The sequence below is a fragment of the Taudactylus pleione genome, unplaced genomic scaffold, assembly GCF_031769625.1.
Source record: "Taudactylus pleione unplaced genomic scaffold, aTauple2 ptg000051l, whole genome shotgun sequence".
Lineage (NCBI taxonomy): Eukaryota > Metazoa > Chordata > Amphibia > Anura > Myobatrachidae > Taudactylus > Taudactylus pleione.
Window position 1 is genome coordinate 2,092,197 of NW_028284453.1, and position 24,792 is coordinate 2,116,988.

Sequence of the window (24,792 nt, forward strand, 5' to 3'; positions counted from 1 at the left end):
TGCATGGAGCTTTAGATACACGCCCACAATTCAGGGTGGTTACGTGTGATTGCATTGTCACTGCCCAGTTCCCGCCCCAAAAATGGACTATTTCATGGAAAGACCAATCCAGCCAAGCTCAGCCCGACTCAGAATAGGACAGACCTGTGTAATATGTACATTTACATCTGTGCTGTATGCAAGAACTCACCATTTGCAACCATAGAGATCCGTGCTACTCAGAGTCAGCACCTAAGTTCCCAGATGTGACACACGAGCAGTTTTTATAATTTTGATGTAATACAACTTCCACAGCGTATTATTACTACTCTCTGAGCTTTATGAGTTCTTATGTATTGAAGAGGAGTATTGAAAAACTGCCAAACATTTAAACATAACCAAGATCAGTAAATGCGACATTACCATGTGTGAGAGGCTCATTGCCACCTGCTAATGTCCCTTGCAATGATGAAGAAAATATTGCCGCAATGCTGGGTGTATATATGTGTATAGTATATACAGTATGTGTATGGTGTCTCTGTATGGGATATATCTATGTGTATGGTATATATGTGTATGGTATATCTGTGCATTTTCTACATACTATGTACAGTGTAACAATATATATTTGTATTTCCTGTAGGGCTTGCAGTACAAGACACAGGACGCATACAGTGATCTGCGGGGAGGACATGTACAGTGATCTGCGTGAAGGACATGATAACACTGCATGACTGATACTGTTGATATCAGCTGGTCATACTCACTGCTTGCTATAATGGGCTCACATTTGTAACAAGGATCAATGGGCCAGACTTGTACGCTAATCCCGTCATGAGTGACTGCTACTTTTTATGCAGCTACTATGCGAAAATTTGGAAATGTTGCAGCCACCGGGATATTTATTGAGATGGCCAACTGCAGCTTTGCAAATCCAAGAATTTTCATAAAAAGTTACAGCATCTGCATAAAATGTTAGTGCATCAATCACAGATCTGTCAATCATTGTACTCCTGGATCGGCCACTTCTAGCCACGCCTCCATTACCACCCACAAATGGTCTATAACTATCACTCACTCTGCATCTAATTCCACTCTGTGAGCAACATGGCAGTCACCGAGACGCATGCTCTGTGCAACTTAGATACATGTGCTGTAATAAAAACATTGGCAAAAATACAGGCATAGCACAGAACTGTAATTCGGGACCGTGGGCACAGGGCCCCAGTAGGAAAACCATATCTACCCCATAGCCCCTGCATATGGCTCAAAGGTGTCTGGAACGGCACCCAACAGTAAGTTGTGCTGCTTCCATGCATGCACCCTGCACTCCACTTTCTGCTTCCCCCAGCTCTGCCCCCTTAGGTGACATCATGTGTTCAGAGGCTGAGCCAGCACAGGGTGGCAGTGAGCCTTGCTCCAAAGCTGTTTAAGGAGGTTGTGTACTGTATGAGACTGACACCGGTAGAACATTCTGCTCTATACTGTATATGCTGTATGACCAAGTTTAAGCGTCTCACAATGTTTTCGATTTCAAGTACTGTCTGTTATTATGAAATATTATATAAGAGAGGCTGTGCATGAGTGGGGTGATACAGTAGATATTGGGGTCTATTTACTAAGCTTTGGATGGAGATAAAGTGAACGGTGATAAGGTACCAGCCAATCAGCTCCTAACTGCCATGTCACAGTCTCTGTTTGAAAAATGACAGTTAGGAGCTAGTTGGCTGGTACCTTATCTCTATTCACTGTATCTCCATCCAAAGCTTAGTAAATACACCCCATTGTCTCTTATCTTTAACTGGATTACACTGCAGCAGCGTCACCACAGGGATGCAAGCCGCACTGGGTGACAACATCCGAGGGGGTGACACCCAAATAACAGTGGCGATGGATAATGCACGCATGCACACATCATCCACTACACACCATTACACACCACTTTACACCCCCCTTCCCAGTGGGCAGAGAGGTTGGGAGTTTAGCAGCAGATCTTGAAGAGCTTGGCAAGTCCCCAGTGTTACAACAATGGGGCATGGCATGCAGTCAGACCCCTGAAAAGGGACTACTAAGGGTCATGGCCTCATGGACACAAGGCCACACCCCCTGCATGTGGGTGTTAGTACAGTAGGTGCCACACCGGGTATCACCATCCTGTGTAACTTTTCTGTTACACTACACACACATACTGTATGATATATAAGGGGCTGGTTCTGAGTCACATGGTGTAATTTGCAGTAATTGCGTCTATGACTTTATGCTAATGCTGTTACAGCCCTTCCCCTGGTGTACTGGAATGATTCTAAATGCTCAAGGGCTGGGGCACACACTTTGGCCGTCTGCAGTTGCAACTATCAGAAGCACCATTGTGATTTGCATTAGCCCTATGAAGGTGGGGTACTACTTAATATACAGCAAAATTCTTTATCACAATACTACTCTTTGGCTCAGATTTAACAAGTGATTTTCTTGTTATCACTCACTACTAATCTTAAATGATACTCCAACCAATCAGCTCCTAACTGTCATGTGTTTGAAAAATGACAGCTAGGAGCTGATTGGTTGGAGCATCATTTAAGATTCGTAATGAGTAATAACAAGAATATCACTAGCTACAGTACTACAGTATATTATGTTTTCCATCACATACAGTATACCTTGAGAAACCACACAAAGATTAAAGGCTTTGATTAAATACAAGTCCCTTTAAAAGTTAAAATCTAACTAAAGGCACACATCCACTAGCCAATGTCTATGAGCGAATGAACGATAACGATTTGGTTATCGTTCAATCACTCATGAATCGTACATGAATTGGGCACATTAATGTCGGAAACGACCAGCGATGCGTGCTGCCGCTGGTCAATTCCGACATCAATCATCGGACGAACATGCTGAACGACCTGACAATAATGCCAGGTTGAGCATGTTAGGGGATGATTAGTGTGCCTACACTGAACGACTGCTCGTTCAGTGTAGGCACAGCATAAACTGTCAAACGACTGCATGATTACAATGTTGTAATTGTGCAGTCGTTTTTGGTCTGCTAGTGGATGTGTGCCTAAAGTCCAGGGGAGCCCATCTAATTATCATATTCGTACTCTTTGCACTATTTGTTATTTTCCTTCTTATAGTGAACTATTTAGGTAATTTAGAAATACTCCTCAAAGAACGACCCTTTCATGCACAATTCCCCTTCTTGGGGAAAAGATACCAAGAAAAGCAGAGGAAAAACAGATAGGACACCACTTGTATAGATAGGACACCACTTGTGACACTGCCTTTACCCATTTGGGGTGTGCAGTGTCACAAGTGGTGTCCTATCTATACCCATTGCTTTACTATAATACATGTTCATCTTTTCTACTACATGTTTATATGAGAATTTGAAGATAACATTCTTTTATGTGGACAGAAGAAAGCACCTATATGGACTTTTAACATCATTGTTTATTTATATGTTTTTTTATTGCATTTGTATGGTGATGTATTATGTAATTGTCTAGGTGAATTCTTTTCCAGTGCAAAAGTCTTTGTGGTTTCTATCCTTTACCTTGTTTAGCCCTTTATTAGACGTCTGAGCAGAGACTTTTTGAACTGAGAAATAGGTAAAATCATAAGGTTTAAAAACAGAATTCAGCCATTAAAGGGAGTGAAAGTCCAGTAATAATGTCAGAGTCTCATTACTGTTTGCCAAACACCTACCAGCGAGGCACAAGGCCACCAGCTATGCAAAGGTGTTCCCACTGCTCTTCCATATTGCCAATATAGATCAGGAATATTCAGAAACATATGTTTGAGGAGAGTGTGGTAGCTGTACCATATAGTAGATCAGTGGTTCTCAAACTCAGGAGCCCACACAGTTCACAATTTTCCAGGTCTCCTGACAGGTGCACAGGTGTATTCTTTACTCACTGACACATTTTAAAAGATCCACAGGTGGAGATAATTATTTTACTACAATTCTGTGAGGAGACCTGGAAAACATGAGGGCTAAGTTTGAGAACCTATGATATAGATAGTATATTGTATTGTGTCTCTAATGCAAGTTCAGAACAAGAGCCTGTCTGGGTATACTGGAAAATTGGAGAGCACTTGCCCTCACTTAGCTAGATATTTAGTTCTGTATTCCATGTCAAAGTGTGAATGGGAAGTAAATAAGGCAAATCATCCAAACAGCTGGCATAGTTTAAAATCAAATGTCTAGGAGGATTTTAAGAGTGTGTTTGAGGTCTGCAAAGGATTGCACTCCTTTTGAGTCCACCAGCTGGCCAAGCCATAGCCTGGGAACCAGATGGCATTGGAAGGAGTCCTTGATGAACAACTGGATTAGACATTTTGGGAATGAGGTGCTGGAAGGAGTTCTGGAGGGATGTCCAAATTGGATGCTAGGGGAATGTGTAGGGAAGCCCCAGGGACAAATACAGGAAGGTGTTTACATTTTTTCCAGCATACTAATGTCATGGCAAGTGTGGGATGCTGGGTCTTAGGGAGCTTGGCTAACAGCAGGAGTACAGAGGCCAATCTATGCACAGATTTTCCTTTAGATTAGTGCCCATTGTTTGAGAGAAGGTACGTGGGACATCTCGACAACACACGCCAAATGTACAGAGTCATAATAACTCATAAAGTGTGGAAGAAGAAGGTCTAAAATTGAACAACTCCTAATCAGGACCACTCATTGAAGTATTGGCCTCTTATTGCCCCAATAAAACTCCCAACTCTCCCCTGCAATTCCCTGAAAAAAAATTTGGATCAGAAATAGTTTTAAAATGGTAGAACATCATTGGTAGCATGTTCCTTTCAATTGTATTAACTTTCCCCAGCCTGGACAGACTCAACGATGACCATTTGTGGAAGTAGGCTTTGAATTAGACCAACAAAGTTATGAAATTAAGGTAAAACAAATTAGTGTTGTTTTTAATGAGGGTAATCCCAAAGTAACAAAAATAGGAAGGATACTATTTGAATGAAAACACCCTCTTAAGTTCTTCAATGATATATGCCGATGTAGAGAGATCCAGAGACACAGATTTTGTGAAATAGAATGGTAAAAAAGTATTCTGCACTATGATATGTAGCTTCTCACTATGTAGGGGTAAAATCAAAGAAATGAAAAGGTGCTAAAATAAGAGAAAGCATAAAGTGCATACAACATAAAATCAAGTTAAAAAATCAAGATAAAGTGCATACAACATATTAAGTGTTGTTTAGCTTGATTTTATGTTGTATGCACTTTATGCTTTCTCTTACTTTAGCGCTCGTTCATTTCTTACAGATTTTGTAAAGTTAATTTTGAAATTCGATAGATGGCCAAATTTCTTAAATTCCACCATGAGAGCAGGGAGGGAGATTACCAGATTAGAAGTGAGAAGATCATCAGAATTTATGATCTGTCACTCCAAAACAAATCTATGTAATATTACAATTTGCTATAATCACTCTCGCTAATGCCTCTATATAAAGAACAAAGATTAAGAGTGAAATAGTTGACCATTACCTAGTGCCATTCTGAATAAGAAAAGGTTTGGAAAGGGCAACATTGACTCTGTTCTTGGCCCAGGAAGAGCTATAGAGTGCAATAATCCTATGAAGACAATAAGTACCCAAACCCATGTGCTCAAGCAGACCTGATAAGAAATATTACAATTGACCCTATCAAATGCCTTCTCTGTGTCTATCATTCAAGGCTAAGTAGTCAGCAATAGTGAAATCTAGTTCAGTCTTGAGGACTGGATCATTCAAAAGAAGTTATTTGATCCAGCAGGACCAACCAGTGTCAGAGAGGTACAGACTATAATTGTAACAAAATCTGGATCTGGAAGTGGTCAGACTATGCAATTTGGCCAATTGCACTAACTGAGTATAAATGTAGATGCCTCTGTTCTGATAGGAAATAATTTATCCTGGAATATATGGAGTGAGGTGTAATAATATACCGTACGTAATCCCTTACCTGGGGATGGTGTATTTTTCAAAAATTGACCAACTTCTGATCATGAAGTAGATGGCGCACTCTACAATGACAATGGAAGGGAAGATTAGAGGAGATTAAAGAACAATCAATAATAGGATCCAAAGTCCAATTAATGTTGCCCCCGATATATAAAGACCTCTCTCAATGGTTCAAAATCTGTAGAATCCTGGACAGGAACTGTGGTTGACGCTGGTTTGGGGAGTAGGTAAAGATTTTACACTTAAGGACTCGACTCCTCTCAGTAACTCTTAAGAGATTAAAATCACAACCCCCAAACATTTATTGGCAGAATTTGTATTACAAGAGACTTGGGAGTAGTAAGGATTGCTTAGTTTTGGAAGTAGGGTGGCAGCAACCTCTGCCTTGATAATCAAAAATACAAAGAAACAGTGGTAAAAAAACACCTTAATAATACCTGTAAAAGGAAAATGTTAAAAGTGAACATATTATAAGTGAATTCAGTAAATTAGAAACCTTATAAGAATCTGCAAAGGCATGTTGTTAGAAACCTGGAATGGAAGAAGAAATGTTACATAAATATACAATGAAAAGAAAACTCAAACCAGTTAGATAGAAATCTAGGCTAAAAGACATAAATCAATATACTAATTTACTCCTTTGATAAAGAGGTCAGATATAATCTGGAAGGGGCCAACTAGGAGAGTCCAGAGTCAGAAACAGAGGCTCAGCCTCCTGTCGAAGAACCAGGGAATGACCAATAAGGGAAGCACATCTCAGAAGTATCAAAGTAAATTGAAAGGGAAGGAATAGGTACAGTAAGGTTCAGTTGCCAAGACAAAAGTCTTAGAAGACAGTTAGGAAGTAAACAGTTACCCACGGGCGTTATTCATGGAGGTAATATTTGACTTTCTTGGATGTTTGTGAGGATGGGCTTTACTTGTTTTTTCGTGCTGGTTGGCGCATGATAACATTATTGGAATTGGACCTGGACCTGCTACTATGAAGGTTGTTGCAACACACTCTATTATCAAGATAATCTGAACAACGTATCACAGCTTTAAGTTTTTGGCCATGTAGAGAAACAGTATCATGGAGTTTAACTTGAAAATCCACTGTAGTCTGTTCCTCTGAATTAGTCAAGCAGTGGGTAACTTCGGATAAGTCCACTCGCAGTGGAGTTATTATCTCTGTTTTTATTGTTGTTTTTAAGACTTCTCCCCAACTCAAGAGAATCTTGTTTAGAAGATACAGTACCTATGAAAATGTTTACGTACCATTAAGTAAGTAAAGAAAATCCCGCTCAAAGGCTGACTTCTTCAATTTCAATTTTAGGCTTTCATCCTATAGTGCTGCTCATTCCCTTTCTAAATGGTCGTATTTCAATAACCATGTCTCCTTCCCAGTCCTCAAACCCCCGGCATCTTTTCGCCACCTTCTACTACTTTCTCTGCTCACCTCTCCTTGCCTCCCCTCCTCAATATCTGCCCCTGACATTGCTACCTACTTCACTTCTAAAATTGACTCTGTATGTCAAGACATCATATCCTCACCTTTGCCAGCCTATCCCTCCATCCTACCAACTGCAATTTCTGTTTCCCCTCTAACTGGAATATAAAGTAATGGCCCTCCTCCGGTCTCCCTCCCTCCCCCTCCCTCCCCCTCCCCTTTGACTTTATCCCCTCCCACCTCCTCCGCTACCTCTCTCCTTCTGCCTGTTCCCAGTTTGCCAACTTCCTCAATCTTTCCTTCTCATCAGACACTGTCCCCTCTACATTCAAGCATACCCTTGTCTCCCCTATTCTTAAAAAACTATCTGTGCATTTAGAATGCCATCCACATCCGATCCATGCCAACTAAACAAGACCTCCCTTCTAAATAAGATTTTCTTGATCCTAACACTCTTTCCAACTACTGACCCATCTTTCTCTTCCCTTTTGCCTCCAAACTCTTTAAATGTATTGTTTACAAGCACTTTACTGCTTTTCTTTCTTCCAACTCCATGCTTGACCCATTTCATCCTGCTTCCATCCTTTCTGCTCCGCTAAACCTGCCCTGATGAAAGTCACTAAAGACCTCTTTGCTGCCAAGTCCAAAAACCATTACTCTCTACTCATTCTTCTCGTCCTCTCTGCTGCTTCTGACACTGTGGACCACCCTCTCCTCCTGCAATGTCTTTATTTATTTATTTATTAACAGTTTCTTATATAGCGCAGCAAATTCCGTTGCGCTTTACAATTTGAATCAAGATTAACATTATACTGGGTTGTAAAAGACATACATACATGACATACATAAGGGTAAGAGGGCCCTGCTCACAAGCTTACAATCTATACGGAAATAGGTGTTGATACACAAGGAGAGGTGCTATTGCAAATAGGTCCAGCCCAATTGCAGATATTCTTGGTGGGCTGTATAATCCAATCACACTGGAAAGTTGGCCTAGGGTTAGGAGGATGTTCAATTGAAGAAAGAGAAGATGTGATAAGTGTTTACTATAAGAAGAGAGTTAGATAGGGAGCTATAAAAGGTTAGGTGGGCGGTCCTGGAATCTGATAAGCTTGTCTAAAGAGGTGAGTTTTCAGAGAACGCTTGAATGTTTGGAAACTAGTGGAAAGTCTTATTGTGCATGGGAGGGCATTCCACAGGGTGGGTGCAGCCCGAAAAAAGTCCTGTAACCGTGCATGGGAACAAGTAATGCGCGGGGATGAGAGACGCAGATCTTGTGCAGAACGGAGATGTCGGGTTGGAAGATATTTTGAGATAAGTGAAGAGATGTATGTTGGTGTGGTTTGGTTAATAGCTTTATGTGTGAGTGCAAGTATTTTAAATTGAATACGGTAGAAGACTGGCAGCCAATGGAGGGACTGACAGAGTGGATCAGCAGACACTGAACGTTTGGTGAGAAAGATCAACCTCGCAGCTGCATTCAAAATGGATTGTAGTGGGGAGAGCCTGTTTTTGGGAAGACCAATAAGGAGACTATTGCAATAGTCAATGCGGGAAATTATGAGTGCGTGTATAAGAGTTTTTGCAGTGTCTTGAGTAAGATATGATCGAATTTTGGCTATGTTTCTTAGATGCATGTAACAGGATTTAGAGACAGATTGAATGTGGGGAACAAAAGACAGTTCAGAGTCAAGGATGACACCTAGGCAGCGAGCTTGTGAGGTGGGGTAGATTGTCGAGTTGTCAACAGTAATAGAGATATCAGGTTGGTAACCGCTATTGGCTGGTGGAAATATAATTAATTCTGTTTTGGATATATTAAGTTTGAGGTGGCGAGATGACATCCAAGATGAAATGGCAGAGAGACATTCAGTGACACGGACCAGCACAGATGGTGACAAATCTGGGGAGGATAGGTAAATTTGAGTATCGTCCGCGTACAGATGATACTGAAAACCAAAAGAGCTGATTAGTTTGCCAAGAGAGGTGGTATATATTGAGAAAAGCAGAGGACCTAATACTGAACCTTGTGGTACTCCAACTGATAGAGGTAGCGAAGTGGAGTTAGAATCAGAAAAGCGAACAGTGAAAGAGCGATTAGATAGGTAAGATGAGAACCAAGAAAGGGCTGTGTCTTGAAGACCTATGGATTGTAGTGTTTGTATGAGAAGAGAGTGGTCAACAGTGTCAAAGGCAGCTGAGAGATCTAGAAAAATTAGAAGTGAATAATGGCCTTTAGCCTTGGCAGTGACCAGATCATTTACTACCTTAGCCAGTGCTGTCTCAGTGGAGTGTTGGGAACGAAAGCCTGACTGAAGTGGATCCAATAAGTTGTGGGTGTTAAGAAAGTGTGTGAGGCGAGTGTAGGCAAGTCTCTCCAGTAGCTTGGAGGGGCAAGGTAGCTGGGAGATAGGACGGTAATTTGAGAGAGAGTTAGGGTCAGAATTTTGTTTTTTCAAAATGGGAGTGATCACTGCATGCTTGAACAGTGATGGAAAGATACCAGTAGAGAAAGAGAGATTACAGATTTTAGTTAAGTGTGGAATGAGCACAGGAGACAGAGCTTTACTGATTTGTGAGGGTGTAGGATCAAGAGGAGAGGTAGTAGAGTAGGAGGATGAGAAGAGTGTAGCTACTTCATCTTCATTAGTGGGGTCAAATGATGAGAACGTGCCATTGGGTTCAGGTAGGGAATTGAACAAGACCCTGGCTGAGGAAGTGCATACCATTTCATTTCGGATATTATCAATCTTGTTTTTGAAATAGGAAGCAAGATCTTGTGCACTGATAGTAGCAGGTGGGTTGGGTGATGGAGGGTTAAGAAGTGATTTAAATGTATTAAAAAGTCGCTTGGGGTTAGAGGCTTGGTCAGAGATAACAGATTGGAAATATATCTGTTTGGCATTATCCAGTGCATTACGATAAGAGTGGTAGATTGTCTTATACGTGAGGAAGTCACTTGGAGTATGAGACTTTCGCCACTGACGTTCTACTTTACGTGAGAGTTTTTGTAGGTGTCTTGTGAATTTGGAATGCCACGGCTGACGTCTAAGTCTACGCAGAATGTGATGGGTAGCTGGAGCTACTTCATCAAGGGCTAGTTCTAGGGTCTGGTTCAGGTGTGATACAGCAGTCTCAGGAGAAGTGAAAGTAGAAATAGGTAAGAGTGATTGTTGCAGAGAGGTGGATAGTTGTTCAAAATTAATAGTATTAATATCTCTGCGGGTTTGAGGAGGTTTGGTTGATTTGCTTGGCATTGAGGCTGATGTAATGGAGGAGAGTGTGCAGGCGATAAGGTTATGATCTGAGAGAGGGAAAGGAGAATTAGTGAAATCAGAGACTGAGCATAGTCTGGTAAATACAAGATCAAGGCAGTGGCCATCTTGATGAGTAGAGGAGTCAGTCCATTGGGAGAGGCCAAGAGAGGATGTTAAGGAGAGAAGTTTGGAGGCATGAGGGGATTGTGGACTGTCAATGGGGATATTGAAATCACCCATGATGATGGTGGAGATGTCAGAGGATAGGAAGTGAGGGAGCCAGGCAGAAAAATGTTCCAGAAATTGATTGGGTGGTCCAGGTGGACGATAGATAGCAGCAATGCGCAGAGAGAAAGGAGTGAAAGTCCTAATAGAATGTACTTCAAATGATGTAAATGTAAGGGATAGTACCTGTGGAATAACTGTGTATGTAAAAGATTGGGACAGTAGTATTCCTACTCCACCTCCTTTACTATTACCAGGCCTGGAGGTATGTGTGAAGTGTAGACCACCATGTGAGAGTGCTGTAGGGGAGGCAGTGTCTGTTTGTGTGAGCCATGTTTCTGTTAATGTCACTCTCTTGGTCTATGTAATACTGCCCTCTACTGGCTGTCCTTCTACCTCTCTGACCACTCCTCTGTCTCATCTCATGACTCCACTTCCCTCTATCTTCCACTAACAGTAGGTGGCCGCTAATGCTCTTCTTGGACCTCACCTATTTTCCCTCTATTCATCCTTTTTAGGTGAGCTCATCAGCTCTTTTGGCCTCTAATATCATCTCTATGCTTATAATACACTGATAATACTCAGATCTACCTTTCCTCCCCTGACCTCCCATCCTCTCTCCTTACTTATATCTCTGTCTCTCTGCTATCTCTTCCTGGATGTCCCAGCACCTTCTTAAACTTAACATGTCTAAACTGAACTGATCATATCCCCCCCTCTCTTGTAACTTCACTTCACACAATTTCATTATCTATTGCCAGCATAATCATCAGCTTTAGCCCCCAAGTGTGCTGTCTTAGATTTATCCTTTACTTCTCCCATGCCTTCAAACCACACATGCCTTTTTCAGTCCGGCCATGTCAGTCTCAAAAATATTTCCAGGATTAGACCATTTCTCACTCTGGAGGCTACTAAGACCCACATCCGCTCACTGGTCCTCTCCAAATTGAATATACTGTAACCTCCTCCTATCTGGCCTCCCTGACTCCCTCCTCTCTCCACTCCAATCTGTCCTTAATGCTGCTGCCCAGCTCATCTTCCTCTCCAAACATACTTAATCTAACTACTCTTTCCTACAAGCCGTACTCTGGCTTTCCTTCCCATTCAGAATCTCTCACTTTCTCTCCCTTCACACTCCTAAATGTCACACAAATGGCTGCGCTGGTGAGATTCCATACAGATCAGTTCTGCAAAAATATGCTAATAGCTTAGCTGATGCCCTTTGCATAGAGAGGCCCCTTCTCTGGCGTCTCACATCTGCCACTTGGGTATAAAATACAAAACATCTGTCACACATGTGTGGTAACCACTTTTTACTAACGATCCCAAGTGTGTTGTGATGCAAAGGGTTCCTTACCAGTCTGATTTATCCCTCAGTTCTTGTCAGTAGCCGGGTGTTATTACAGGCAACAAAAGTATTTTACCAAAGAAGTTTACAGACAATGCAAGAATTTATTGTCAAATAACAATGTAAATATCAAGTTTTACGACAAATATTACAGCAATTAGAAATACAATTCTTATTATACACTTTGAACAAGCAAATGACATTTGGATCCGTCAAGTTTTATTTGAGCGGGAATGCCAGAACTTCAGATCAGACTGCGAAACAAGGGGTTAAATGCAGGCATACATATCACATAACATTCACACATACTGGCAAGTGTGAAGCAAGTATAATCCTCAGTTAGATTGTGAACAAACAAAGATAATTTTGCCTACCCTTCTTTTGCATGCAAGAAATTGTCTAAATAGAAGTCAATGGCCCTGATTCAGAGGCGCTCGCTATTTGCGAGCGCTCGCTCTGAATCAGGGCGGGCCGTTTTTTTTTTTCCCCGGCCTCCAGGCCACTTGCTAAGCTGTGGGTGACCACCCACAGCTTTAGTGGGCGGCCTGGCGATGGTCGCAATTATCGCGACCATCGGGCTTGTGAGGAGACCCTTGTGGTAGGGTCTCAGGTCTCGCAAGCCTGAGTGGACCTTGCTCTAATAGAGCAGGAAGTCCACTACTGACATCACGAGTGATGTCAGTAGGGCCACCCACAATTGGCCCTACTGACGCACTAGGGCACCATCGGCCCACTTGCGAGTGCTATGCACTTGCGAGCGAGTCTCAATCAGGCCCAACGTTTGCCAATGATGCCCGGGATAATTACTGTGGTTACAGGTCTCAATTCTCCTAGCAGTGCTGCAATTACACTTTACCAAGTGACAAAGTTAATGTCTCCTGTCTTTTATCTATCCTTAGTGAAGTCAGTTGTAGATACTTGAATAAACGGCTGCTGTGTTTCTTACTGACTCCCTCCAAAAGTCTCACAGATGCTATACACTGGATTGTGGGTTTGAATTGCTTGAACATCAGCAAAAGATAAATACAGACTCAGGGTCTGATTCAGAGCTGGATGCTCATTCAGATCGCTCGCTCTGAATCAGGCCTTTTTTTTTCTATTGGTGCCGGCCTCCTGGCTGCTCGCTAGGCTGTGGGTGGCCACCCACAGCTTTTGCGAGTGGCCAGGTGATGGTCATGACCATCGTGACCATCGGGGCTTACGACGAGACCCTTGTGGTAGGGTCTCGTTCCCGCAAGCCCCAGTGAGCTTCCAGCTCTAAATAGAGCTGGAAGCTCACCACTGACATCACTGGTGATGTCAGTGGTGCCTCCCACAAATGGCAGGCGTTCCTTCGGGAATGCCTCTTTTTGTGTAACCACCCCCCCACCTGCCTCCAAAACAGGGCAATCTGTCCATTACAATCGACAGCTGCCCCGTTTTGGTGCGAGATTCGTAGCGATGGAGCGCCCATCGCTAGCTGGGTCTAGTGCATGCGCACGCCGGAGGCGGCACATGCGCAGGGGGCAAAACATCGACCCACTTGCGACCGCATATCGCTCACGAGCGGGTCTGAATCAGCTCCTCAGTTCGTGTTGATATGGGGAGGATGAGCTACTCACTGCAAGGCTTCATATTATTATAATCTCTATTGCCTGTGAGGTGTGGTGTGGGGAGCAGTGATTTAAGATTCTGACAGACCTGCTCTGCACTTCAGCCCTCCAGACAGCAGACTCTCCTTCTAGTCAGCCCCCGGCTGTCAGTCACCACAACAGGGAAAGTTTCTGGGTAGTCCCGCTGAAAACTGCTTCCTCCTCTCTGTATCTCCTTCAGTTCCCAGCAAACTCCGTTCCTGGCAGTCTCCTCACAGCAACTGCCGATCACTTCAGCGCTCTCTGGTAAGCACAGCACTCCTGCTCTGTTCCTGTCACCTCAGGCTATTTCCCGCTCAACTCTCGCACTGGGCTCTCATAAACTTAAAACAGGAGAGAGTTCCCCCTCAAGCTCAGTTGGAAGAGTCCTAATCACATGAAATCTCCTGCAAGTTTATTACACTAAGGCCCTCATTCAGACCCGCTCACAAGCGGGTCGATGGTTGGGCACTGCGCACGAGCGTGCAGTGCGCATGCGCAAGTCGCTACAGACGGGGTGGCTGTCGATGTTGATCGACAGCTTGCCCCATTTTGTAGGCGGGGAGGAGGGGTGGCTGGACAAACGGAGGCGTTCCTGAAGGAATGCCTGCCATTTGTGTGTGGCCCTACTGACCTCACTCGTGATGTCAGTAGTGAGCTTCCTGCTTGCAGCAGATGAGACCCTACAACAAGGGTCTTGTCGCAAGCCCGATGGTCACGATAATCACGACCATCGCCTGGCCGCCCGCTTAAGCTGTGGGTGGTCACCCACAGCTTAGCTAGCGGCCAGGAGGCCGGTTTCAAGAAAAAAGGAGCAGCCCTCATTCAGAGCGAGCACTCGCTTTTTGTGAGCAGATCTGAATGAGGTCCTAAGGTCAATGGAAAGTGCCATTATGTCCTTGCTGGAGGGGTAGTTATTGGCATAAACACACAGCAGTAAAGCACGATTACTGTACTATAATACATACATATCTATATGTATTCCCAACAGTACTTCTTTTCACCATTTAATATGTACATTTTTGAAATTACATATAACCAATAACTAGTTTCGGTGGAAGAAAGGACTATTTCTCCCTATTTAAATACTGGGGTGTCACACATGGAACCTCTGAACAGGTCTATGATGTCTCAGAATGAGCGATTGCCCTAAGACGGTGAGACCTCTCCAGCTGTAAATGAATTTGCAGTGGCTGACTTAGGAATACTTACAAGACAATCCCAAAACAAATGCATATTTCAAACCACCCCGTTACTTCTCCAAAATGCTGGTTTGTGCTTTGCCAATGATGCCAATTATAAATAATTTACTGTTTGCACGAATCAGAGCCATATGCATCTCAGGCTCTTCCTGTATTTCTCATTTCTGGTTGGTAACTGTGGCAACAATGCAAATGCAAAAGAACCATCTTGTGGGTGTGTAGAGGTGTGTTGTGGGTGTGTAGCCAGAGTAACCTGTATGCATTGATGACACCAAATTAAGGTGGAGCTCCTGCACTTACAGGTCTTCTCTGCGTCTCACAAAGACAGGGCGGTTGGAACCAAAAGTCTCAAATTTGGACTCATAAGACCAAAGTACAGATTTCCACTGGTCTAATGTCCATTCCTTGTGTTTCTTGGCATAAACAGTTCTCTTCTTCTTGTTGTTTATCCTCAGTACTGGCTTCTTCGCAGTAATACAACCATGAAGGCCTGATTCACGTAGTCTCCTCTGAACAGTTGATGTTGAGATTTGTCTGCTACTTGAACTCTGTGAAGACTTTATGTGGTCTCTAATCTGAGGTGCTGTTAAGTAGCAGTTTCTGAGGCTGGTAACTGTAATGAACTTATCCTCTGTAGCAGAGGTAACTCTTGGTCTTACTTTCGTGGGGCGGTCCTCATGAAAGCCAGTTTCATCATAGCATTTGATGTATTTTGCAACTGCACTTAAGGATACATTCAAAGTTTTTGAAATTTTCCGTATCGACTGACCTTCATGTCTTAAAGTAATGATGGACTGTCGTTTCTCTTTACTGAGTTGAGTGGTTGGTGCCATAATATGGATTACAACAGTAGTCAAATAGTGGTGTCCTCTGTGTACTAACCCTACCTCTGCACAACACAACTGATGGTCTCAGACACATTAAGAAGGCAAGTAATTACACAGATTGACTCCTGACAAAGCACACCTGTTAATTCAAAACCATTCCAGGAGACTACCTCATGAAGCTGATTAAGAGAATGCCAAGAGTGTGCAAAGCTGTCAACCAAGCAAATGGGGACTACATTGAGAAATCTAAAATATAAAACATATTTTGATTTGTTTAACACTTTTTTGTTTACAACATAATTCCATATGTGTTCTTTCATAGTTTTGAGGTCTTCAGTATTAATCTACTATGATTAAAATAATTTAAATAAACAAAAACCATTGAATGAGAAGGTGTAGCCAAACTTTTGACTGGTACTGTATATACTGTACTGTATATATTAAAACACAAGTACTTTATATAACTAAAACTAGAAAATAATGAAAAAAAATTAGTTCAAAAGAAACAACATGAGTCACAGCATGTATGCACATTGTATCCCTGATTATGTGGTGTTCTGCTAATGTAACTAGCTTACAGTATGAGGAAGTACTTTGGGTAGATTTGTGACGCAAGAAAGATCTGATTTCTTATTAAATGATTAGACACAAATTCCTCATTCTACAGAGACTAATAGGAGAAACACTGAGGACAACAATAATGAGGGGTTCTGTAATAGCAGGTAAGGTTCCCATCCACACACAGTGCCACAGGTATATACATCTGTACTACACTATTACATTTATGCTCTAGGACATATTACCATGCACCATACAGCACAACAAGGTTCCCATCCACACACAGTGCCACAGGTATAATGATACATCTGTACTACACTATTACATATATGCTCTAGGACATATTACCATGGACCATACAGCACAACAAGGTTCCCATCCACACACAGTGCCACAGGCATAATGATACATCTGTACTACACTATTACATTTATGTTCTAGTACATATTGCCATGGACCATATAGCACAACAAGGTGCCTGTACATTTTCATGTTATGCTTTATCAGTTTGTGGTTATTAGGGATAAAATATTCTGGAAAAAAAAATACACCTAGAAACTGTAAGTTTACAATTATTACCAAACTTGATCATTGATAACCCCATGTGATATATGTCCTATATCACAGTCTCTCAGTCATGCTGTTTTTTATTGCATGTTACATGTATGTGTGGTGTGAAGATTGTTATTACATTGCTTTCAGTGCACCTAGTAATGTACATATTTTTAGAGGTGCAAACAGAAAGTGCATCCCATAAAAGTATAGGAGGAGACTGAAGCAGCGCCTCCTCTGTGTATAGTGACAGGACTGAGCATCCATACACATAGTTACCCAAAATATACACCTCCTGTACCCCTTTATCTCATTCCAGTAAATCTCGCATCACATATAAAATGCTGTAACAAAATAACTGACACTTTTGCGCCTTTTCCTAAATCTACCCGGAATACCCTTATTGTACCCAACCATCTCTGATTTCTGTATGTCCTGCATCAGGCAGGTATCTCAAACACATGTTTGTGTTTGTATGATATTTGTGTTTTCAAACACCTGTATCCTTAGTGTAATCTGTATTTACGGCTACATGTGATTTATATGTTTGTTTTATCTATTTACATAAGACCTCATTAAGGGGGCTGATTGGGAAAGAATTCTGAAAATGTCCTCAATTAATTGGAACCAAATCACCTGTTGGTGCAGCCAAAACAAATGTAGCTGGGGTTAGCAAACTGTTATTATAGTTATGACTTTACAAAGCATAGACCCACTTAGTGACTGCAGTAAAGTACAAAGAACATCCTAGTGACTGCCATACAATACAGAGAGCATCCCAGTGATCATGATAAAATACAGAGTGCACCCTGTACACCATGTAGTGTTTAACAACTATAATAATAACCATCATAGTGACTGCCATACAATATAAAACGCATTCTAGTGACTACAATACAATACAATACAGAGAGCATTCCAGTGATCATCATAAAATACAGAGTGCACCCTGTACACCATGTAGTGTTTAGCAAATATAATAATAATCATCATAGTGACTGCAATTAAATATAGAGTGCATCCTGTACACCTTGTGATGCCTAAGAAATAACAGATAATAATGGTCATAATGACTATTCTAGTGACTGCTATACAATACAGAAATTATGCTAGTAACTGCAATACAATAAAGAGAGAAAGAATCCTCCCCTTGTCAGACATTGTGCCAACAACACTTTCCTTAACATACATTGGTGGTGATTCAATTCAGAGTGATTTGAACAGCGCCAGGAAGGACTTCCCAGAGCTATTCAATTGGCTGCGCTGTGCCCTACACTTAGTCAGGAGATGCCAGTAATTGCGCCTTAAGTCGGGTGTCACGGTTACCGGCGTTATCTGACTTAAGTGCCAGCCGCGATGCTATCAGCGCACGTGCTAGGAAACAGCATCGCACCCCTGAGGAGGGTGCAAGCACAAATGCTCTAGTCAGGAGTTTTCAGCGCAGTCAATTGAATAGTCCCGGTAAATCTTTCCTGGTGCTATCTAAATTGCACTGAATTGAAATGCCCCCATGAGATGTATTAAGCATATAATTGCTAAGATACAGTTAAACCATCTGGGTCGCATCAAGGAGTCTCTGTACCAGGGGTCCCTGACACTACATGATAATAGCACCTTTGGGTCATATAATTGCATACTGTTATGCCACATGATAATAGCACATACATTAATATTACTGTTCTGAGAGGCATGGATGGACCAGCATTTAGAGGGTGTGCTGGTTCCTGTAGTGCCATTTGGAGGAATTTGGTGTGCCTCCAGGTAAGTTGACTCTCAACTTAAACATTTTAATGTAAGTGCTATTTTCATGTGGCATAACAGTATGCAATTATATGACCCACAGTGCATGGTATTATCATGTAGCGTTACGAGGAGGGGTACATTGCACTGCAGGACTGACTGCTGCAATACAGAAACAAGTAAAGCAACTTTTTTTTTCTGTTCCACAAGAAAATGGCTGCAGCTTAACTTCTTGGGGTCTATTCACTAAGCCTTGGAGAGAAATAAAATGGAGAAAGAGAAGTCCCAGCCAATCCGCTCCTGTCATTTTTCAAACACAGCCTGTAAACTGAAAGTTAGGAGCTGATTGGCTGGGACTTCTGTCACTTTTTTCTCTCTCTCCAAGGCTTAGTGAATAGACCCTCTTATTATTAGATCCCAGTGGATACAGTGTCTCTGCACCCTTATTTATCAATGAGGAGTTGAGGGTATGAACTTACTTGCCACTTCATAATGTGCCTTCTGTAATTGGCTGTGCATGGGCAACACAATTTGGCAATGTGTCACTTACCAGCACTGTCCCTGCTGACAGCACTGGATGCAAAGCATTATATACTGTATGTACAGAAATGTATTTCTACAGTATATACCTGCTCCTTGTTACAGTATAACCCATATGTATATTTCAATCATTCTTCTCTGTGGCTTTTCTTGCCCAAGTTAGGTTTCCTACCACTACTAGAACCCCTCCTGGGGCTACAGCTGTAATTGTCATAAAACAACTCCTCACAGTAACAACATGAGATTGGCCAGAGTTTGAAATTTGCATTATTCTCTTCCAGCTCTCCTCAGTCTGTGGATGGATCTGACCAGTGGGATGATCAATATTCAGCTGATCCCTCAGTATCCAGTGATCCAGAAAAATGTCACCCTGAGTGTTACTGGGGTCACTGGGAGGATTCTGTCAGTTGCTTGGTATAAAGGACTAAGCAGAAGTGCCAGGGATCAAATCCTTTTATATATTCCTGGTGATACTTCCACATTACTTCCTAGACGTCTGTACTTCCTTCGGGCCAGTCCTTTCCCTAATGGCTCATTACTGATCTCAGATCTCCATATAACAGATAGTGGTGATTACACAGTAAATGTACAAACAGAGAAACCAGCAGAACAAGCCTCTGTGACCCTGACTGTTTATGGTGAGTAACATGTTATCACTGTGCTAGGCAGACGTGTGATGAATAATGACCGGGAATCTCCTTGTGTGCGGCTCCTGGGTACAGCGGTAGCTCCATCTCTGAATCTATCTCCCATCAGCCCTTGTTACCAGGCTGGAACCCATAGGATGTGCCCAGTAATGAGGAGAGATGATGTGTGATAGAGATTGTGATGATGACCTGGGTAAGAGTCTGCTGTATTTGAATGATGAGCCTGCATGGACTGTTCAACTCCCCTCCATGTACTGTGTATAAGACACTGGTGTGCAAGCATTTGTTCAGTTTACACTAAGGGGTACATTTACTAAAGTTAGAGTTTTTAGAAGTGGAGATGTTGCCCATAGCAACCAGATTCTAGCTATTATCTTCTAGAACAGGGACGGGGAACCTCAGGCCCGGGGGCCATATAACTCCCCCGGAATCATTTTGTCTGGCCCTCGGGGCTTTTTTCTGCTAGCCTCAACTGGCTAGCAGGGTGCCTAGAATGGTATCCTGCAGCCAGAATCTATGCAGCAGTGCCGCCTGGAGCATCATTAGGATGCTTCAGATGGTCACACCGCTGCCCTTACAGCTTCCCGGAGCATCCTCAGGATGCTCCAGGCATTGCTGTAATCACTGACGATTGTGTCCCCGCCCACCTGTGATGTCACACGGAGGGTCATGGCCTGCACCGGGCCCTCGAATAATGTTAAAATGTATCAAATTGGCCCTTGGCAGAAAAAAGGTTCCCCACCCCTGTTCTAGAAGGTGCTAGTTAAATGTTAAGTAGAATCTAATTGGTTGCTATGGGCAGCATCTCCACTTCTAAAAACTCTCACTTTGGTAAATATACCTATAAATGCCTATAGACTGACCCTCTGCAAATGCTACAATAAAATTAATTTAAAAACAAGATTTTGTTAAAACAGATGACTGTTATTTGTCACAGGCTGCAATTTTCCAATGCATAATCCTAATGGTAGCAAACAGTATCACAATTTTTATTCCTGTGGTAATAAACTGATTATCAATACAATTCACAGTTGGGTCTACATATCAAGCCCTTTTTTACTTAAATCATGCAGGAATTGCAGTACTGGGGCTCTGTAGCAACAGCCTAATGCAGGAAATAGGATAGAAATTTCCTGAAATGCGCTAATATAGGGACTGCTGTCTGTCCCTATGTACAGTCACTTTTTAGAGCTTGGCCACATACATTTTGGCCACGTGACTATGGAGTCACTCTGGAAGGACAGAGATCTTGCGATCACTCTCCCGCACTATCCCTGCGTTAATGCACAGTGTCAGAAGGTGTGGAGGAGTCTTGTGCAGGGACAGATGGTTCTCGCAACTGATAAGGATTGCTAATAATTGTGGCACTGCTGTGGTTGTTACTACATTGCCCAAAAGTGCTTGAAAATACAATTCACAGATCAGTTTAGTATGATCCGGGAATCATACACAGGTGTTGGTACAGTACATTATGCATAGAATTAGCTTTATCAAATTTACAAAGGAATTTATGATATTTCACCTATCAAGCTGTCTTAACACTAAAATGTTATGATAATTACATATTAAACACCAAACTACCACAAATATATATATTATCACATATAGAGAATATATACTTCTTCATGGAACATAGAGACACAGATCATAACGTAACTTAATACCTGTGGCATATTTCATTTAGTAATGCAGTGATACTAATGAATATGTCATTGGTATTCATCATTACCCTCCAGCAATGTCTGGCAAGGTCCATCGACGATGTCCCTGCTCAGCTGCATATTCTCTACTGCTACCGGCAGCCAAGCAGCCAGCAACGGGTTCCTGTGTCATGCGCATGCATATGACAATTTAACCCGATGTGGACCCGTCAATGTCTGGAAGGCTTCGCTGAAACCGGAAAGGTTGCTGCCAAGTCCCCATTGCTGCCAATAGGGACCACAACGTTCTCGCCATCTATAAATAGCGAGAGTGATGCAGTGACAAACAGCAGTAACCTTAGATTACTGCTGTTTGTTAAATATTGAAAGTATTAGCAGTGCTAAAGGGGTTATGTATTGTTGATAAATGGGGCCCTTAGTTGTTTTGTTATATATTTTTTATTTATTCATAGATATATATAGTCTGAGATAGGACTCACAGCAGTGTGATAAGGATGGTGCACAGTCCATAAGCAAAAGTACAGCAACAGTCACCTCTTCCCTTACAGACAGAGAGTCCGACTAACACTCACAGTTTCAGTAGATAAAACAAGGCTTTATTCAGTATAGCATCATGATGCAGGCAATGACAGGGGGCAGATGTCCAACAGCTGTTTCAACTGATCACCGTCAGTCTTCCTCAGAGGCCTATGCAAACACTAGAGCTCATTCAGACCCGCTCACTAAGATGCAAACGTTCCCTGCTGCCGATAGTATGCAGTATGTATGCATTGTGCATGCATTGTGCTCATGCATCGCAGTGAGTGTGCGCATACTGTACCTAAGCAAAAGTTCACAATGCATTTGCTCACTGCGCATAGAAAGCCCAGCAGAATGAGTGACAGGGGAAGCCGTTTGTAGGTGGTAACAGGAGCTGGCCATTAAAAATGGGGGAGTGGAGGTGCAAACGGAGGCATGCCTGAGCATCTCAACGACGTTTTAAACTGAAATGCTCGCAAGGCTTGCGGCAGGGTATGATCAACCTCAAATGCTGCGATCGCATCAGATGTACCGATGGTTGCATACACTTCCTGGACATTACATGCACAAGTGGGCATCTTAAGACAGTCTGGTGGGTGTCTGCATACACTATGTGATCGCTCTCTAAGAAATACTGGGCATTCTAATGCATTGCTGTGCGATTGCACTGCCTACGCAATTTGCACACACATCGAGCGAACAATCGCATTTATCAAGTGGCTCTGAATCAGCTCCACTAAACAAAGAAGCCAGTATATATAGCAAAAAAAGAGCAAAAACAAATTAATTACCTCCAAATTGCCCACAAGCTGGGAAACTCATTGGCTGTGGCCGCATACCTTGTCTCAGGGCCCACGCTTCAATCCGGATCTGGCCCATCTCACTTTGACGGGGTGGCTCTTGAGACATCCGTCCTGAGGGCCAAGGGTTATTCCAGGTCGGTTATTCATACCATGCTCCAGGACCGCAAACCCGCTTCCGCTAGGATTTATCACCGGGTTTGGAGAATTTATTCTCTTGGTGTTTGGCCAGGGGCCTTTACCCTAGGTCCTTTTGTACTCCTGTGTTCTCTCTTTCCTAAAAGTGGGCCTGGATTTGGGTCTTCGCCTTTTCGACCCTGAAGTTTCAGGTTTCCTCCCTCTTGGTACTCTTTCAGAGATGTATTGCGTTGTTGCCTGATGGCAGAACTTTCTTTCAGGGAGTCCACCACATGCAGCCCCCTTTTGTTCCTTCAGTGGTTCCTTGGGACTTGTCTTTATTGCTTCAGTCTTCTCCCTTCGAGCCTTAAGAGTTGGTGGACATTATCAGGCTCACATGGAGGACTCAGAGAATGTCAGACTTGAGCACACTGTCATGTTGCTCTCTATTTCTGGTCTTTCGCTAGGACCAGACCATTCAGACATGGTTAGGATACCTTTCAAAGGTAATTTCTCGATTCCACATCAACCAGGAGATTGTGGTTCTGGATTCTTTGCCAGAGGAGGACTCTTTGGACGTGATGAGGGCCCTCAGGATCTAACTAGGCTGCATTAGGTGTATCCATAAGACTTATTCCTTTTTTGTGCTATATGGCTTTCACAAATGGGGCTGGCCAGCTATGAAGTAGACCTTGGCCCGCTGGCTCAGTTTGACCATCTGCCACGCATACGGCAGCAGACCTCCCTGCACCAGCCGTGGTGACAGCTCATTCCACCAGGTTGGTAGGTACTTCTTGGGCAGCCCACCGGGGTGCCTCAGTGAAACAGCTTTGCAGGGCGGCCATATGGTCTTCTGGTGATATGTTTATCTGTTTCTATTCTTTTGACACCTCGCCTCTGCAAACGCAGCATTTTGGCAGAGAGTTTTCAGAGCAGCTCAGGATTGTCCCCTCCCTAAGGGGAAATGCTTTGGGATGTCCCAATGATGTCCCAGTATCCCCTATGGTAATGTGGAAGAAAAGGAGATTGATGTCTTACCTGGTTAAATAAGTTTCATCAAATTGTAGACACAGGGCACCCAGCCTGATGCACCTGGCTTGTGAGGGTTTGTTTTGTTTCTGGTTCCACTGTCCATCTGTGCGGTGTGTTTGGATCTGTGTGTGTGCTGGTCTTCTTTCTCTTTTCACAGTCCTGCCTTGGACTTGCTAACTTAACTGGCCTGCCTGGGGCAGGGGGAAGGATATAGGGAAGAAGTTGCTGGGCTGCCCTGATGTCAAAGATGATTAACTATTTTGTGCCTAGTTTTTCTGCACAGTCCTATACTCCAGCGTTGTCCCTGTGTTCCCTATGGAATTAGACAAAAATTATTTAACAAGGTAAGACATAAATCTCCTTATCTTGATTTTGTTAAAAAAAAATGAACAACAATCTGGCAACTGAAAAATTCAGATTTTTATTGATAATTGCCAAAATACTGTGGTGAAGGAAAAAATGGCCTGTTGATCAGTGACTACACGTCTTATGCCACAAGACGTCAACAACAACTTGCAGACCAATTACCTTTGATAATGACAAGTACAAGGCTACCAACTCCCATGCCAATACACATAAAGGCCCAACCAGGCAGTTGGTATTGCTGACCCTAGTTCGGTAAATCAGCCTACTCAAGGTATTGAAGAGAAGTGCACCTACGTAGAGACTATAATGCAGTGAAATGGCCACCAGATTGCTGTTCTTTCCTATCCAATTAAAAAGGCTGACAAACAACTTAGAAAAAAGAGAGGGAAGGAATCTCAACATAAGAGGCAGCCTGCAGCTACAGTAAG

General features: G+C 42.7%; 1 protein-coding gene across 1 annotated transcript in view; it reads left to right on the forward strand.

Annotated features, from left to right (window-relative positions):
* The window catches only part of LOC148535443 (cell adhesion molecule CEACAM5-like), a 257,680-nt gene that overhangs the window by 20,117 nt on the left and 212,771 nt on the right, over positions 1-24,792 (forward strand). Inside the window, exon 3 of the mRNA XM_088462611.1 lies at positions 19,504-19,860. Within this exon, the coding sequence (XP_088318737.1) occupies positions 19,504-19,860 (357 nt within the window). The remainder of the gene's footprint in view (positions 1-19,503; positions 19,861-24,792) is intronic.